At 45.8% G+C, this 17,246-nt stretch overlaps 1 protein-coding gene across 2 annotated transcripts in view; it reads right to left on the bottom strand.

The window, feature by feature from the left end:
* Nucleotides 1-17,246, bottom strand: part of ace (angiotensin I converting enzyme (peptidyl-dipeptidase A) 1) — a 144,929-nt gene that overhangs the window by 49,627 nt on the left and 78,056 nt on the right. For both annotated transcript variants that reach the window (XM_052038907.1, XM_052038906.1), the window contains exons 13-17: nucleotides 15,521-15,657; nucleotides 12,538-12,696; nucleotides 4,547-4,634; nucleotides 2,500-2,643; nucleotides 1,532-1,723 (exon numbers count right to left, since the gene is read on the bottom strand). In XM_052038907.1, coding sequence (XP_051894867.1) covers nucleotides 1,532-1,723; nucleotides 2,500-2,643; nucleotides 4,547-4,634; nucleotides 12,538-12,696; nucleotides 15,521-15,657 — 720 coding nt within the window. The remainder of the gene's footprint in view (nucleotides 1-1,531; nucleotides 1,724-2,499; nucleotides 2,644-4,546; nucleotides 4,635-12,537; nucleotides 12,697-15,520; nucleotides 15,658-17,246) is intronic.

Raw genomic sequence — 17,246 nt, 5'->3', positions numbered from 1 at the left:
ATATCTACTGGTGAAATAATTGTCCATTTTCAAAGTTTCTTACCAAATCTCCCTCCAAGGCCCACAAATCTCAGCTGGCTAGCCTTGCTAACCCATCTCCTCTCTGGGTACTGTGACCTAAACTTCAGTTGGCGTTTGCAGTGTTGCACTGAACAATGTTGCGTTCTTGGGAGCACCAGCAGGAACCTCAATACGCACAATGCTTTGAATCTTTTTTACCAACAGAACGTACACCAAGTGAGCCCTCGTCTTCACCTGAGCTGCCATTGCAGGGTGAGCAGAGGGAACCAGGTGTGTCCGGACCAAGGAAGGGGAGAGAGTTTGGGGTTGGTGGAGAGGTTGTGGATTCAAAGAGGAGATTAGTGCGAGCTCAGTTGCTGGTGGTCAGTGATGTTGTGGGTGCATTGCAATCGTTTTTTGGGGAGGAGGAATAGAGTTTGGGAGGGGGCTTCCATTGTAGGGAGTCAGGGGAGGAACTCCATTTGATTGGGATGGGAGTGGAGTTGGGGATTTCTGATTGGTTGGGTGTCAGGGGAGTGGAGTTGGGAGGCTTCGGTCATTCAGGGTTGGTGGGTTGAATTGGGGTGGGGCTTTTTCTGACCAGTCAATGTGAGGGAATAGGGTCTGGGGGGGCTCAGATGGTGGCAGTGGGGTGAGTGTTGGGGGAGGGGCTTTGGTCAGTAAGGGTCGTGGGGTGGGGTCAGGGTTACTTGGGGGTCAGGGGAGTGAAGTTGGACTGACGTCTCTGTTTGGAGTTGAGGGAGTGGAGTTGGCGGGGTCTCTGGTCAATTGTGTAGAGGTGGATGGTTGGTGGGATGCATTGCCATCGGTTTTTGGGGAGGGGGAATGGAGTTGTTCCTTTCAAAACAATCTTCACCTCCCAACTCACAATGAACACCCCCGATGATGTCCTTGCTAATTCTCAGCCACCTCCTGGGTCCTTGTAACTCTCAGTCTCAATCACTCCGATCAGATTTCCAACCCACCCACAGCACAGGAACAATGTTAATTAAAAGCCAAAGCTTGGGTGGGGTTAGGTTGAAGCAAGCATGGGGGTCCTGCTGGGATTCAGTGTGAGCAGCAAAACCTGCTCCGAATTGCCCTCATTATACACCCCATCGATACTCTGGACTGAAAGCAATGCCTTGCTGGAATAAACTTTGTGAAAAACACGATGATGCTGGAGGAACTCAGCAGGCCAGGCAGCATCCGTGGAGAAAAGCAGGCGGTCAACATTTTGGGTCAGGACCCTTCTTCAGGACAGAAGATACGAAAAGGGGAAGACCAATATATGGGAGGGATCACAGAGGTGGAGCAGTGAGAGAGGGACTCACAAAGCTCCCATCGAAGAGAGGAAGAAAACTTCTTCAAAGCGGGCATCCTTGAAGAGACATTGACCGCCTGCTTTTCTCCACGGATGCTGCCTGGCCTGTTGAGTTCCTCCAGCATCATTGTGTTTATCATCTAGATTCTAGCATCTGCAGACCTTTGTTTCTCTAGAATAACTTTGTGATGCAAAGATCGATCTTACCTAAGAGATGGGCTGGGATTGGGCCCTTCAGGTTAATGTACTTGTCTCCATATTTCTTGTGTAATCCTCTCCTGACATAAGCGTGTAAGTTTTGGTACAGGGGCTTCAACTCATTGTAAATCTTCTCTAAATCTGCTTCAAAGGTCTTGGAATCATAGAACGACCTCCAGAATTCTCCTGCATCAGCGTGGCCTGGAGAAACAGAAAGGGAAACCAAATGGTAACTGCAGTATCACCAGGTAAAGCACGCGATAAATCAGCTCACAGTAACGGGCACACTGTAAAGATGCATTGATGGAATGGCACAATGGGCTTTGCACGGCCAATTCTTAGGCCAGCTCCTTACTAAATATGGACTCCAAGCTTCAACTTATTTTGGTGCGTAATGTCACTCAGAACATACCGGAGAAAATTGGTTTTTTAGAAATCTATGGCACGCTCTCCCTGCCTTGGAAGTGTGTGGCAGGACAATGTAGAGGGAGCTACACTCTTATAACAAGTGTTGTCCCTGATCTGGGAGTGTGTGATGGGACCGTGTTGAAGGAGCTTCACTCTGTGTCTAACCTGTTTTTTGGGGCCTTCATCCCTAGGTCCTCATTTTGTATACTTTCACTTTAACTTTTGTTTTAAAAATAATTTTACTTACATATTTTAAATTAAAATATTATCCTTCTTGTCCCGGATGAAACCCAGTTCCTGCCGCACCTACATATCAAATCTGTGCTTTACCTGTCCTTTGTTTGATGTAACCGTGATTAACCAGATCCAAACATAAAGTGATTGAACAGACTTTACAAGTTTATTCTATCTGAGTGCCATTAACTATATGGGCAGAAGGCAAAGCCAGACAGAAGAATTAACAGAAATTGCAGCTGTAAATGCTGCAATTTGTGATAACTAATCTTTGTCTTAACAAAAGAAGTAAAGTAACTAAAACCCCTGGTTTCCCTTCACCCCGGGGTCCTCACCATTAAGTGTTGCAGCCTTGTTGCTTAGCGTCACATATCTCTTGAAGTTTGTCCTCATTTTCTTTCCTGAAGCATCTCTCCATCCTTTCCAGGCAAACAGCAGCTCGTTGTAGTCGGTTGAAGTGGCCAAGATATGTGTCAGATCTGTGGATGACAGAAGGGTATGACACCTGCAGGAGCAGAGTCCAGGGCAGCAAACCTTCAGCACCTGACCACACTGGCCAGCACTCCACACTGCGGCAGCTCGGCACCCAGTGGAATTTCTTTATCAATAGTAATTTATTCACTTCTCTCTCATTTGCACTGGACCCTTGGTTCCCTAGTGTTCTGGGAGGTTTTTCTATCTTTTTCCATGAAGATGAACAGAAAGTATTCCTTTGGCATTTCCTTATTCCTCAAAATAAATTCTCCCGATTCTGTCCAAAGGACCTGCATTTGCTCTGCTTGTCTGTGCCTTTTTACATACCTGTCGAAGCTCGTACAGCCTGATTCTAGGTTTCTGATCAGTTTCTACTTTCCCTTTCTTATCAATTTCTTGGTGAATTCTAAATCACTCCCAACCCTCAGGTTTACTGTTTTATCTGTAACATCTTTATAAACCTTTTCCTTCGATATAAAACTATCTTTAACTTCTCTTATAGTCTATAGTTGGACCACTATTCCTGTTGTGTTTTCAAACCAGTATTATTTCTTTACATGCTACCCATTGCCTGCCCACAGTTAGACCCTTCAATGAAGTTCCCCCATCTACCGTAACCAGCCTGTCCCTCATATCTGATTAGATTACTCAGATTGAATTACAATCATGTTAAAACTTAATGTAAAGTTTCATCATATTATGGTCATCCTTTCCTATGAGTTCCTTTACATCAAGAGTATTAATTACCACTTTTTCATGGACACTATACTGGATCTAAAATAACTTGTTCCCTTGACAGTCCCACAACGTACTGAACTGGAAATCCACCTCATGTACATTCCAGGAATTCATCCTTTACATTAGTCCTAATTTGATTAGGTCAGTCTGTATGTAGATTAAAGTCCCCCATGATTACTGTATCATCCCTGTTTAATGCACCTCTGGTTTACTGCTTTATACCATCCTCTACATCACAACTGCTATTTGGAGGCCTATAAACAACTCCATCAGAGTTTTCTGCCCCCTGCTGTATTTTAAATTACCACACAACTGATTGTAATTCCACATCTTTTCTAACTACTGTAATGAAGTCATTCTTTCTACTCCACCTCCTTCTGCTTTTTGCCTTTCCCTCCCAAACGTTGATAGTCCAGGATGCCCCCGTTTTAGAAGGAAGCTCATTGTGTGTGCGTACATCTAATTTGCACACTTCTGCTGTGAGCAATCCCCCTGTTCTTGCAACTCCAGTGCACTCCCTGCGTGTGAGCTTCCTGGGTGTGAGCTGTTTCTGCTCTTGGTCTGTGCATGCACTTCCTCTGTGCTTTTCTCCTGTGTCCTCACTGAACATGTATGCTTTCCTGTTTGCATGGTCCTCTGCTGTTCAAATGCAGGGCAGCTCGGATGGTGGTTCCCACTGATGTACTTTCTATCAAGCAAACCCATTCTCAACTTACCACAGTGCAGCACACCCACTCTGTACACCAGGAATGGTATTGCACACCCACTCTGTACAACTGGAATGGTGTTGCACACACACTCTGTACAACTGGAATGGTGTTGCACACACACTCTGTACAACTGGAATGGTGTTGCACACACACTTATACAACAGGAAGGGCATTGCACACTATACCACAGAAACAGTGTTCCACCCTGTATAGCAAGAAGGGTATTGTACAGTCACTCTATACCTTTAGAAGTATTGCACACTCACTGTGTACATCTGGAGTAGTGTTGTACATTCGCTATGTACAGTTGGAATAGTGTTGCACACTCACTCTGTACATCTGGAATGGTGTTGCACACCCGCTTTGCACTAGGGGATTGAAACTTCTCTAGTACATGAACTGTGTTTAGTTGACGTGTGATAAAGTTGGTGAAACTGTCCCACTGCAGACTGTAACCTACCGGGGTCCAGGGGGTGACAGGTCCCGTTCTCTCGGCATACTTTAGCAACACTGTAGGTGGTCTCCATGTCAGACACGACTTTGTTCAACTGTAAAGAGAAAAATGAATTATTGGAATCCTGTACAGACCACACAAAACAAAGTACAAAGCCTGCAGAAGAAAGCAGTCAGTGAATTTTTTAATCTGAAAACCTGGGCATCACTGGCAAGCATTTATTGGTGATAGAGGCTGTGGTTTGCGACGTGCTACCAGATAGCCTGAGCAAGTAACTACAGTGCACATTGTAGTTGACACACACTGCAGTCATGGTGCACTGGTGAAGAAGTGAACACATATGTTAAGATGGTGGATGTGTGCTGCTTTGTCCTGGAAGTTGTCGAACTCCTTGAGTGTTGGAGCTACCCTCATCCAGGCAAGTGGAGAGTATTCCATTGCACTCTTGACTTCTAGATGGTGGAAGGGATTTGGGGTGACAGAAGGTGAGTCTCTCATCATGGTGCTGCTCAAGCATGCCCTTCTGCACTCCCCATTGACACAGGGTTGATATCCTGGTTTAACGATAATGCTAGAATGAGGAATATGCCAGGCCACAACGTTACAGATTGTAGTGGTGCACAGATCTGCCGATGCTGATGGTCCATAGCAGCTCATTGGATGCCCAGGTTTCAGCTCTCAGACCGGTTCTCAGTCAGTTCCACTTAGCATATTTGAGGCATGGTACAACATGCTGGTGATTGGTCATTTGCTTATTATTGTCTCATGTACCAAGGTGCAGTGAAAGGCTTTGTTTTGCACGCCATCCTGACAGACCATTGCACACATAAGTACTTCAAGATAGTACAAAAGGAAAACAATAACAGAATGTCCTCAGAGTAAAAATGGAACTTTCTCTCCGCAAAGACTATGGGGTGGTTACTTGCACCAGTTCTCGACAGCTACATCTACCACAGTGGCCTGCTGAGGATGAAGACAAGTCAGTTTATCCTTGGTGTTGGTTAACACACTACCTGCCAGAGACCCAGTCTATGGACTCAGCCCAATAAACCACGGGTACATCCCTCCCCACCATTGGTAGTATCTGCAGGAGGCGCTGCCTCAAGAAGGCAACATCCATCATCAAAGATCCCCCCCAGTCGGACCATGCCATCTTCTCACAGCTGCCATTGGGCAGGAGGTAGAGAAGCCTTAAGTCCCACACCACCAGGTTCAAGAACAGCTACTTCCCTTCAACCATTCAGTTCTTGAACCAACCAGCAAAACCCTCATCACCACAGTTTAGCGACACTATGACCACTTTGATCACTTTGCACTAAAATGTTTTTTGGTTGTGATTGTGTTCTTTCTTGTAAAAATTGTGTATAATTTATGTTTAATTTATGTTTTTCTTGTGAATGCTGCTGATATGATGCTATGTGCCTGTGTTGCTGCTGCAAGTAAGTTTCTCGTTGCATCTGTGCACACACGTACTGTGCACATGACAATAAACTCGACCTTGACTTTGACTTTGACTGATAGCTTTGTCCTTCTAGACCTGGCCAGTTGGTCCATGCTGGTGCTGCCAAGCTACTCCTGCGATGGATATTGAAGATCCCAGCCAGAAGACATTCGGTGCAGGTTTCTATGTTAACTATGTCAGGCCATTGCCTGACTAATCTGTGGGACAGCTCTCCCATTTAGGGCACCAGTTTGTGAGGAGGACCCAAGGGTGACTGGGCTGGTGAAGGTTTTGCCATATCTGAATTCAGAGCATGGGTCTACCTCGGTTTTTATCAGAATGCAGCCAGGAGTTACTGTGGTCGAGAGTCACATACACATGAGACTGCAGAAGGACATTAATGAAACAAAGGTTTTTATAACAGTTTGGTAGTTTTGTGCTCACCATTGCCAAGATTTCCCCAAGGAGATGGACAGGGAGGATAGTGAGATCAGGAAGGGGTAGGCTGATACTTGAGGGCAGGTTGATATCAAGAAGGAAGAGGCATTAGGGGGCTTGGGGAACATTACAGGTGAACAAGATCCTAGAGATAGGATCTATCCCAGGTTATTGAGAGAGGCAAGAGTGGAGATTTCTGCAGCTTTGACAGAGATCTTTGTATCCTCTTTAGCCACAGGTGAGGCTCCAGAGGATTGGAGAAAAGCCAATATTGTTCCTTTGTTTAAGAGGGGCAAAAGAGGAACCAGGAACTGATTGGCTGGTCAGCCTTACATCAGTAGCAGGAAAAGTACTGGCGAAGGTTCTTAGGAATAGGATCTGCTCACACCTGTAAAAGCATAGACATTAGGGATGGTCAGCATGCCTGTGTGGGGGGGAGGTCATGTTTTACAAACCCGACTGAGTTTTTTGAGGATGTAACAAAACTGATTGATGAGGGTAAGGCAGTGGATGTTAATTATATAGACATTTGTAAAGCAATCAACAAGGTCGCTCATAGTAGGCTGATCCAGAAGGTTAAGTCACATGGGATCCACAGTGACTTGGGAGATTAGATCCAAGATTTGCTTTGTCATAGAAGAGGGTTGTGGCGGAGGGGTGCTTTTCCGACTGGAGGTCTGTGACCAGTTCTGTTCTGTCAGGATCAGTGCTGGGGCCTCTGTTGTTTGTGATATATATAAATGACTTGGACGAAAATGTAGATGGGCTGATCGGTCAGTTGGCAGATGACACAAAAATTGGCGGAGTTATGGATAGAGAGGAAGGTCGTCAAAGGATACAGCAGGATCTAGATCAGTTGGAAATGTGGGTGTAGAAGTAGCAGATGGAGATTAATCTGGACAAATGTGAGGTTTTGCACTTTGGGAGGTCAAATACAAGAGGAAAGCACACAGCTAATGGCAAGATCCTTAGAAGAATTGGTGTACAGAGGGGTCTTGGAGTGCAAGTCCACAGCTCCCTGAAAGTGGCAACACAAGTAAATAGGGTGGTAAAAAAGGCATACGGCCTGCTTGCCTTCATTGGTTGGGGCATTGAGTATAAAAGTAAGGAAGTCATGTTGCAGCTATATAAAACCTAGGTTGGGCCAATTTATTGTGTTGAGTGCTGGTCACTGCACTACAAGAAGGATGTGGAGGCTTTAGAGAGGGTGTAGAAGAGATTCACCAGGATGTTGCCTGGATTAGAGAGTATTAGCTATGAGGGGAGATTAGATAAACTTGGATTGTTTCCTCTGGAGCACTGGAGGCTGAGGGCAGACCTGACAGAAGTACATAACATTATAAGAGGCAGAGAGAGGCTAGAGAGTCAGGGTCTTTTTCTCAGAGTGGAAATGCCAAATACTAGAGGACATAGGTTTACGGTGAGAGGGGAACAGTTTTTTTACACAGGGAGTGGTAGGTGCCTGGAACGCACTGCCAGGGCAGGTGGTGAAAGCAGATATGATAAGAACATTTAAGAGGCATTTAGACAGACACACGAACAGGCAGGGAATGGAGGGAGATAGACCATGTGCAGGCAGATGTGCAGTTTAAATTGGCATTATGCTCAGCACAGAAATTGCGGGCCGAAGGGCCTGTTCCTGTGCTGTATCCTTCTATATCTGTAATTTATCTTAAACCTGAATTTAAATTCCACAGCTGAGATGGTGAGATTTGTGGCTTATGTGTCCACTAATCAACCACCATCCTGTGTCAGTCAACTTAACCTTCCTAATTTGTTTGCTCTGAAGAAATCTTCAAATCCCAGCAGATTAATATTAAATAAACAGTGAAGTTAGAGGGAAATTTCATTGCCAGAAAATAAAAAATGTGAAATAAGTGATCAGTGAGGGTACTAAAATGATGGGAACAATCCACTAAAAGCTTCAGGAGTTGACAGAGAGAGTGATTTGAATTCAATGTTCGACTACACAGCTGATAATCATGCAGTGCACTGCCAGAGCAACTACAAACCCATTTATATACACAATTTAAACATTCTAAAGCATTGATAATCCATACTAAATATTCTGCAGTGGAATCAGTACTCTGTGTACGGTGCAGTACAATGGGCAATTCATACTGAATAATGGACAATTTACAGTGAACACAGCAGGGTGCAGTTATCAACTCTCAGCACATACTGTAAGGGCCTGTAGGTTATCTTCTGTGATCACAGTAAGGGTTGGCAGAATAGTTAGATAATTTATGGCACAATTGGTCATTTAATTGAATATTAGAAGGGAACAATTTGTAATTCATGTTGAATTATAACATGACACAAGTGGTAATTGTTCTCCTTAAATCACTCTGTTTCCCAGACCCCTTCCACTGTGTGTTGATGTGGCTTCTCGGGTTCCCCACGTTTGCTGCTGGGACTGGGTGATCTGACCCCAAAAGCACTTTACCTGCCGATAGAAAACCTACACGCCATCCCTTCTTTAATCCTCCCATCTACCAATAACCTTGTCGGGATGTGCTTGATTCTCAGGAATACCACGATGGTTTCTGCAAACATAGCAAAATGCCGAATAGGTAACTAATAAATGTAATTCTCATGGTGAGAGAGCCATGTCCATTTGGGATAAAGTTCAGGGGCTGCACACTAAGTTTTCTATTAGCCAAACTTAAACTGGCTTCTGCAGCTGCACACTTGATCATTTCTTGTTTGGATATGGATGGATTATTGTGGAACCCTTAGAATGGATGTGTCCCAGTGTACTGTTGTCCTTTGAAGGAGAAGGGAAATTCATGCTGATCTGTCCACACTCAGGTAGATTGAAAACAATGAGGTCTGTAACATGATACTGCTGCTCAACTTGGTGCAGCACTGATTACATCTACCACAGCAGTGACCATTGGACACACGCAGGAATGTTCTTGTTTCATACTCTATAAATCGCCATTCTCCATGATCTATCTAGTTTCTTAATAGGTCAGATTGGTGACTTTATGTGCATTTCTGGAGGTGGTAAAACCCACTGCACCACGAGGAACCTCACTTCCAGCTTGAAATCCCTTTCTCTGGGTAAATTACATGGACTCTGGGATTTTCCTAGATTTTCCCTCTGCCATCATCTCTGCTCCTGATATCCTGCTCTAGTTGCCCCTGTGTTGGACAAATGTCCCCCCTCCTACTCTACAACGTCGTCCCTCTACTCCAGGGCTTCTCTATCCCAATGTTTCCCAGTCAAATGCTCCCTTTCCTGAAATACACCCTTCCACAGCCATCCTCTGACTGCCCTTCACTGCCTTTCCACAGACATCGATTGACTAGGCCTACCATGAAGCCATTTGTTTCTGCACAGTCTGATCCCAATCCTCCTCTCTGAGAGCACAGCCACCAAGTCCCAAGTGGTCCCTTTTGTAAGCGGAGGGATGTTCATACCACACCAGCAATATGTTTCCTGTGGATCATCCCAAAGAATAAGCTTCACACTGCTGCACCAATTGGAGGTCCATTGGTCCTTCTCTGGACCATGCTGAGAGAGGCCCCTGTATCTCCCAGGTATTCCTATTTAACCCATGTTTGACCATCTGTGGCTGTCATATCTAAGTAGGCACAGGTACGATGTGTGACCGTTACAGCTATTTCATTGCTCAGTGAAGGTTCCTATCTCCTTCCCAGGTGGAGTTGCAGGTCTGACCCACCACCTTCCAGGGCTTTGGCCAGTGGGACTATCGGATACTGTTCTCTCACTCCCAAGATTCTTTCTCCATCGTTCCCGATTCCTTGATGCTCAGCATTCCTGAACCATATACCTGTTGTTTATCCCCATTTAGTTTCCTCAACGATGGTCCCTCTAATTTGACTCCTTCCTAATTCCACCTTTTCCCTTGGCACCGTCTAGGGGCTGGGTCAGGAGCAGTCAGGGGTTTTATTCCCTGTATTTTCCCCTCTTTCCAACTGCTCCCGTCAGCCTGAAGAAAAGCATCTAGATTGAAAAGCAGCCAACAGAGAGGTGTGTGGGTCTTTGAGGGGACAGCTCTAGCTGTTGAAACTATGGCCGGTGACACCCTCCTGCCTCACTGGTAATGCAGCGCACATACAAACAGGCACCAACCAAGTATGAGGGAGGACGATCGGTGCTTGAATCACACTCGGGGAGCCTGGGATCAGGGGTGGGAGGTGGGAGTCACGTAACAGTCACGTGCTGAAGTGGTCTGCTGCCCAGGCAAGGCTGCTGAGTAGAGAAAATGGGATCAATCATGGGTTGTGGTCTTGGTACTGGTATTGGTTTATTATTGTCACTTGTACCGAGGTACAGTGAAAAACTTGTCTTGCATACCGTTCATACAGGTCAATTCATTACACTGCGCAGTTACATTGAGTTAGTGCAGAATGCATTGAGGTAGTACAGGTAAAAACAATACCTTTCTGACTCTCTCTTGGTGGCTAAGTCTTTAGGATATTGAATGTCACATGACTTCTGCATTCAGCTAGCTGACCCTTCCCTTTACCTACTCCCTCTCCCAACTCGCTTCCAGTACAGGACACAGCTGGAGGGCACATGGTTGAAAGTCAGCCCTGGACTTTCGTGTGAATTCAGCAGATCGTTGGACTGGCTTGAGGGTCCCAGACTTTGGGGAAGGACTCTCCAGGGGATGTGGTAACCTTAGAAGCAGGGGCTGGTGGGGAAACTTATAACAGGTACTTCCTATTCAATGTTTCTGACTATGGTGGAGAATGGGGTGGGGGAATCAGGAGAAAGAAACCTCCGTGAAATGGGGCTCAGCAAATTGTCAGGGCACCCCTGAAATGGTCGGTTGACACAAATGCTGGGTTCCCCTTTAAGTGTCGAAGGGTGGCGTGTTCAACAGAGATAAAGTTCTTCAATCTTCCAAATGAGTTCTGATAAGGAACAACAATTGTAAATGAGTACAAGCTGAATGTATTTATTCAAATTTCCAATGAAGTTAGATATGAATTGTTTAAACACAGCAACACTTATAGCTCATGTATAGCAAGTGAAAAGTGCCAACAAATGAGGCAAACAAAAACCAAAACACAAGAATGGTAGGGACCACTGCTACTTGGTAGCCTGTGGGTTTTGAGCCCAGTCTGAGATCCCGATCTTCAAACCTGCTTTTCCTCAGTTGTGCAGAGGCTTTGAAGCTGATGGTGGATCACAAGGTGAAGTCAATGAGGAGAGGATCCCCTCTTGGGTGTGTCTGAGTGTGAGCTGTGGGTGAGGTGGACTGGGAAGAGGTGAGCTCTGTATGAAAGAGGCAGTCTAGCCCCCAGCCTGTAGTGCACAAATCCCTGTGCCAAGGGACTGTTCTCCATGCCCAGCCTCTTGATCAGTATCGGGATCAAAGAGTTGGGGGACTCCAGGAGTTACATTCAGTCTTGAGTCCAGTTCATCTGGCTTGTGGTTGGACTGCGGGGAGAACCAGCTAAATGAGAGTTGTGCCTGCCATGAAGTTCCCAAACAGCAGGGCTGGCAAAGGCCTGGTGCAGGGAACCAAAGGCTCGCTCCTCCGATAACCTGCCTCCCATCCTGCATCCTGGAGATCTTCCTGGCAGCCCGGGAAGGAACATGAGGCACTCCATCTCAGTGTTTCCAGCTGAAGGTGGTGGCAGTGCTTCAGGTTTGTCCTTGGTACTCATGAACTGGGCACCATTGATGCTTTCACTGAAACATACGAGAGGATGGGCTTTACACCCAACACTTGCGAGACAAAGGTCCTCTGTCAACCTACCCCCACCGCACCACATTGTCCTCCCACAATAACGGTACCTGATGACACCCTGGAAAATGTAGACCACTTCCCACCTCTTGGCAAAGGCGGATATAAATGATGAAATTCATCGCTGCCTTCAGTGCACCAGCACAGCCTTTGGTTGACTGAGGAAAGGGGTGTTTGAAGATTCAAGACTTCAGTCATGGTCTACTGGGCAGCAGTGCTCTCTGCCTTCATGCTTTTGCTGTGTCTGTGGGTCCCACATTGACCTCATCAGTCACCTCTGAACCCACAGAGCAGGAGTGGAAACAAATCACCTTCAATATCAAAGGACCACTTGAGAGGAAGGAATTTACATAAGAAGGGGCACCTTACTGCAGTAACACAACACTAACCTCCTTCACTTCTGCTTCAGGGAGTGCCGACTGACCAATGTCACTCAGCTTCTTCAGAATGCGTTTGATTTCTTGGTTCTGGAAGTCTGTGTAATCGAACTCACGAGCTTTCAGCCCGTACTTTAGTGCATGATTGGACAACTGCAGGCTCTGCTCCAACTGATGGAAGAAAAGAAGTCTTTATAAGATCTTTATTGGTCACACGTACATCGAAACAAACAGTGAAATGCATCTTTGCATAGAGTGTTCTGGTGGCAGCCCGCAAGTGTCGCCACGATTCTGGCGCCAACATAGCGCGCCCACAACTTCCTAACCCGTACGTTTTTGGAACGCGGGAGGAAACTGGAGCACCCGGAGGAAACCCATGCAGACACGGGGAGAACGTACAAACTCCTTAGAGACAGCGGCCGGAATTGAACCCGGGCCACTGGCGCTGTGATAACGTTACGCTAACCACTTCACTACTGTACTGTACCGCGCCTGGATGTTTTCAATCTGTGCCATATGGATTGAACACAAGTACAGTATTTATATACACACACACACACACACACACACACACACACTCATTCAAACATGTATATTGCTATCAGGAACACATATTTCAGCATGAACATGCATACTTACAAGCATGCACCATCTCCATGGAGACACACACTGTCACATGCAGTGACACTCAGACATTCTGTAAGTATCTGTGCGCTTGCAGACACATGCTTATTCCCTCATGCACACAATGCAACTAAGATCAGGTGACACCTCTCCCCACCCCTCACCCCCTCCAGTTCACTGGGTGCTTCTTAATGCACTTCAGTGTAAGATCATGTTGTGGGTGCAGTCAGTGCTTCATCAAAGCTCTTGATAGTTTCCCATTGGCCGGGCTATGTTAAAATTCTGTGTCGGTCTTCACGGTGGAGGACACGTCTAACATGCCAAGAGAGATATTATGGATGCGATGGGAGGTGAGGACCTCGATACAATCACTGTCAGTAAAGGGGTAGTGCTGAGAAAACTAGAGGGCCTAAAGGTAGACAAGTCCCCTGGTCCTGATGGGATGCATCCCAGGGGACTGAAAGAAATGGCAAATGGCAAAAGTTATAATAGATGCATTTGTGATAATTTACCAAAATTCTCTGGACAGGTCCCGGCGGATTGGAAGACAGCGAACGTCACGCCACTGTTTAAAGAAGGATGTCGTCAAAAGGCAGGTAACTATCGGCCAGTTAGCTTAACGTCTGTAGTCGGGAAAATGCTTGAAGCTATCATTAAGGAAGAAATAGCGAGACATCTAGACAGAAATGGTTCCATCAGGCAGATGCAACATGGATTCAGGTAGGGCAGGTCCTGTTTGACAAACTTACTGGAGTTCTTTGGGGATATAATGAGCACAGTGGATAGAGGGGAACAGGTGGATGTTGTATACTTGGAATTCCAGAAGGAATCTGATAAGGTGCCGCATAAAAGACTTATCCATAAGGATGCATGGAGTTGGGGGGTTATGTATTAGCATGGATAGAGGATTGGTTAACCAATAGAAGGCAGAGAGTTGGGATAAATAGGTGCTTCTCTGGTTGGCAATCAGTGGTGGGCAGGGTGCCACAGGGGTCAGTGCCGGGCCCATAACGGTTCATGATATACATTAATGATTTGGAAAAGGGGAGCGAGTGTAGCGTGTCTAAGTTTGCTGATGACACTAAACTGAGTGGAAGAGCAAATTGTGCGGAGAGTCTACAGAGTGATATAGATAGGTTAAGTGAGTGGGCAAGGGTCTGGCAGATGGAGTACAATGTTGGTAAATGTGAGGTCATCCACTTTGGAAGGAAAAATAGAAGATCATATTATTTAAATGGTGAAAGATTGCAGCGTGCTGTTGTGCAGAGAAACTTTGGAGTGCTTTGCATGAATTGCAAAAGGTTGGTTTGCAGGTGCAACAGGTTATCAAGAAGGCAAATAGAAAGTTTGCCTTCATTACAAAAGGGATTGAATTTAAGAGCAGGGAGGTTATGTTGCAACTGTACAGGGTACTGGTGAGGCCACACCTGGAGTACTGCGTGCAGTTCTGGTCTCTTTACTTGAGGAAAGATATACTGGCTTTGGAGGCAGTGCAGAGGAGGTTCACCTGGTTGATCCCGGAGCTGAGGGGGTTAGCCTATGAGGAGAGATTGAGTCGCCTGGGACTATACTCGCTGGAATTCAGAAGAATGAGAGGGGATCTTATAGGAACATATAAAATTATGAAAGGGATCGATAAGATACAGGCAGGAAAGTTGCTTCCACTGGTAGCTGAGACTAGAACTAGGGGTTTCACGGGAATAGATTTAGGACAGAGATGAGGAGGAACTGCTTTTCCCAGAGAATGGTGAATCTGTGGAACTCTCTGCCCAGGGAAGAAGTAGAGGCCACCTCATGAAATATATTTAAGACACAGTGAGATTTTTGCACAGTAGGGGAATTAAGGGTTCTGGGGAAAAGGCAGGTAGGTGGACCTGAGTCCATGGCCAGATCAGCCATGATCTTACTGAATGGCGGAGCAGGCTTGACAGGCCAGATGGCCTACTCATGCTCCTATTTCTTATGTTCTTATCTAGTTCCAGGATCACAGACATAGTATATTGTGTGTTTACAAGGGTTGTTCTGCGGAAGTCTAAAGTCCATTGGCAAGCTGTTCTCTTGGACAATGGCAAGGATGACTCTATGGTAGTTTACTGTGAATCAGTAGATCCTTGCTGTTGTGGCTTATTATCAATGATGCCTGTAATTCATTTGGCAGGACTCACCAGATTATCTAAAGAGTTTAAGTTCTGCCTTCTATCGCACGCCTCGTGGTCTCAAGCAAGGAACTGAAAAGATCTGCTCTGTATTACAGGCACTGCTCATTGGGCAATGAAATGGCCAATCTTCTCAGCAAAATAACTGCCACCCATCACCTTCAGTTTGGCCAAATAGTTTGGGCATTGAGTGCAGGCACGGAGGGTGAACATACCACAATCTTGTTGTTATGTTCAGTAATGTTGGTGTTATATGTCCATGAGGCCTCTGTGTAGTTGTACAACACCTTCTCGGACACTGTGTTGTACTCATTAACAAAGATCTTTGCCTTATTTTCATCAGTGATTTTACCTGTAAGAAACCAGAAATGAAATAAGTCATGGGTTGACAGGAGCAACAACAACTTGCATTTATATAGCTAGTTAGCATAGTAAAACAACCCAAGGTTGGGACACATTCAGACAAAACCTGCCACCTGGGAGCCGACAGCCTGATCGTGAAGTATGTTTTATGGAGTGTTCATGGGGAGGCGGAGAGGCTCAGTGACAGAATTCAAAAGCTCAGGGCATAAGAAGTTAAGAGCCTGGCTTCTGGCAGGGTGATGGGAAGTGGGAATGCCTTAGAGGACTGCAAGAAAATCAGAGGGCTTGCAGCTGGAGGGTGTTACAGAGATAGCAATAAAGGTGGTGTCTGTGCCAGGAAAGCAGTGTTAAACTGCTGCCACTGTCGAACTGAGTGCCAACAGGGTGACCGCGCTACTCACAAGGTGGACATTCTTTGGCTGCCTTAGGTCTGTATTTGGCCACCGGGGACAGTAACGGGCTGATTAAGGAAATGTCAACGCAGTGCATGTTGCCTTGAAGACTGAGGAATCGTGGGCATCATGCCCAGCAGCAAGTTGATGTTACCAACAGATCATGGGCCTTCATTTGCCAGTGTAACAACAGCATCAAGAGCAGCCATCTCCAAACCTCAGTGCAACGATTCAACATTCAGACCAGGGATAAGACAGAAATTGAACTGAGCTAAGAGCAATCCTTTGGGCTTAACTGGGTCACCATACAAATGGAGATAGTCTGCCCATTATAAAGTGAATCAATTTTGGCTCTAGTTATTCACTGTGCACAGAGGTTAACATTTTAGCTGAAACCTGTAGTCAAAGATCCAACCCCTGCTCCAGCAGACATGATACGCAGTCCTGGAAGTTGACAGCAGTAAACTCGAAACACGGTGGGAAGGAAAGCAGGGAGTTGATGATTAATTGGGAAACCTGGAATTCTGGGTTGTCATACATGCTGTGGAATTTTGACTACATGCCATCCTTGGATCGGCGGTAGGAAAAGCGAATGCTGTGTTGGCATTCTTTCGAGAGGTACAATGTATAAAAGTAAGGAAGTGTTGATGAGGCTTTATGGGGCACTGGTGAGATCTCATTTGGAATATGGTGTGCAGTTTTGGGCCCCTTATCTTATGAAGGATGTGCTGATGTTGGAGAGGGTTCAGAGAAGATTTACGAGGATGATTCCCAGAATGAAAGGCCTTACATACAATGAGCGTTTGTCAGCTCTTGGACTGTACTCACTGGAGTACAGAAGAATGAGAGGGGACCTCATAGAAACATCTTGAAAGTTGAAAGGACTGGACAGAGTTGATGTGGCTAAGCTGTTTCCCTTGGTGGGTGAGTCCAGGACTATAGGACACAGTCTTAGAATTAGAGGATACCCATATAGAAAAGAAATGAGAAGAAATTTCTTTATCTAGAGGGTCGTGGATTTATGGAATTCTTTGCCACATACAGCTGTGGAGGCCCGATCATTGGGGGTACTTAAGGAGGAGATTGATAGGTATCTAATTCATCAAGGTATCAAGAAATATGGGGAAAAGGCTGTAAATTGGGTCTAGGTGGGAATAGTTTAGGTCATGGTGAGGTAGTGGAGCAG

The sequence above is a fragment of the Pristis pectinata genome, chromosome 25, assembly GCF_009764475.1.
Source record: "Pristis pectinata isolate sPriPec2 chromosome 25, sPriPec2.1.pri, whole genome shotgun sequence".
NCBI lineage: Eukaryota > Metazoa > Chordata > Chondrichthyes > Rhinopristiformes > Pristidae > Pristis > Pristis pectinata.
This window is presented reverse-complemented; position numbering and strand designations above follow the sequence as displayed.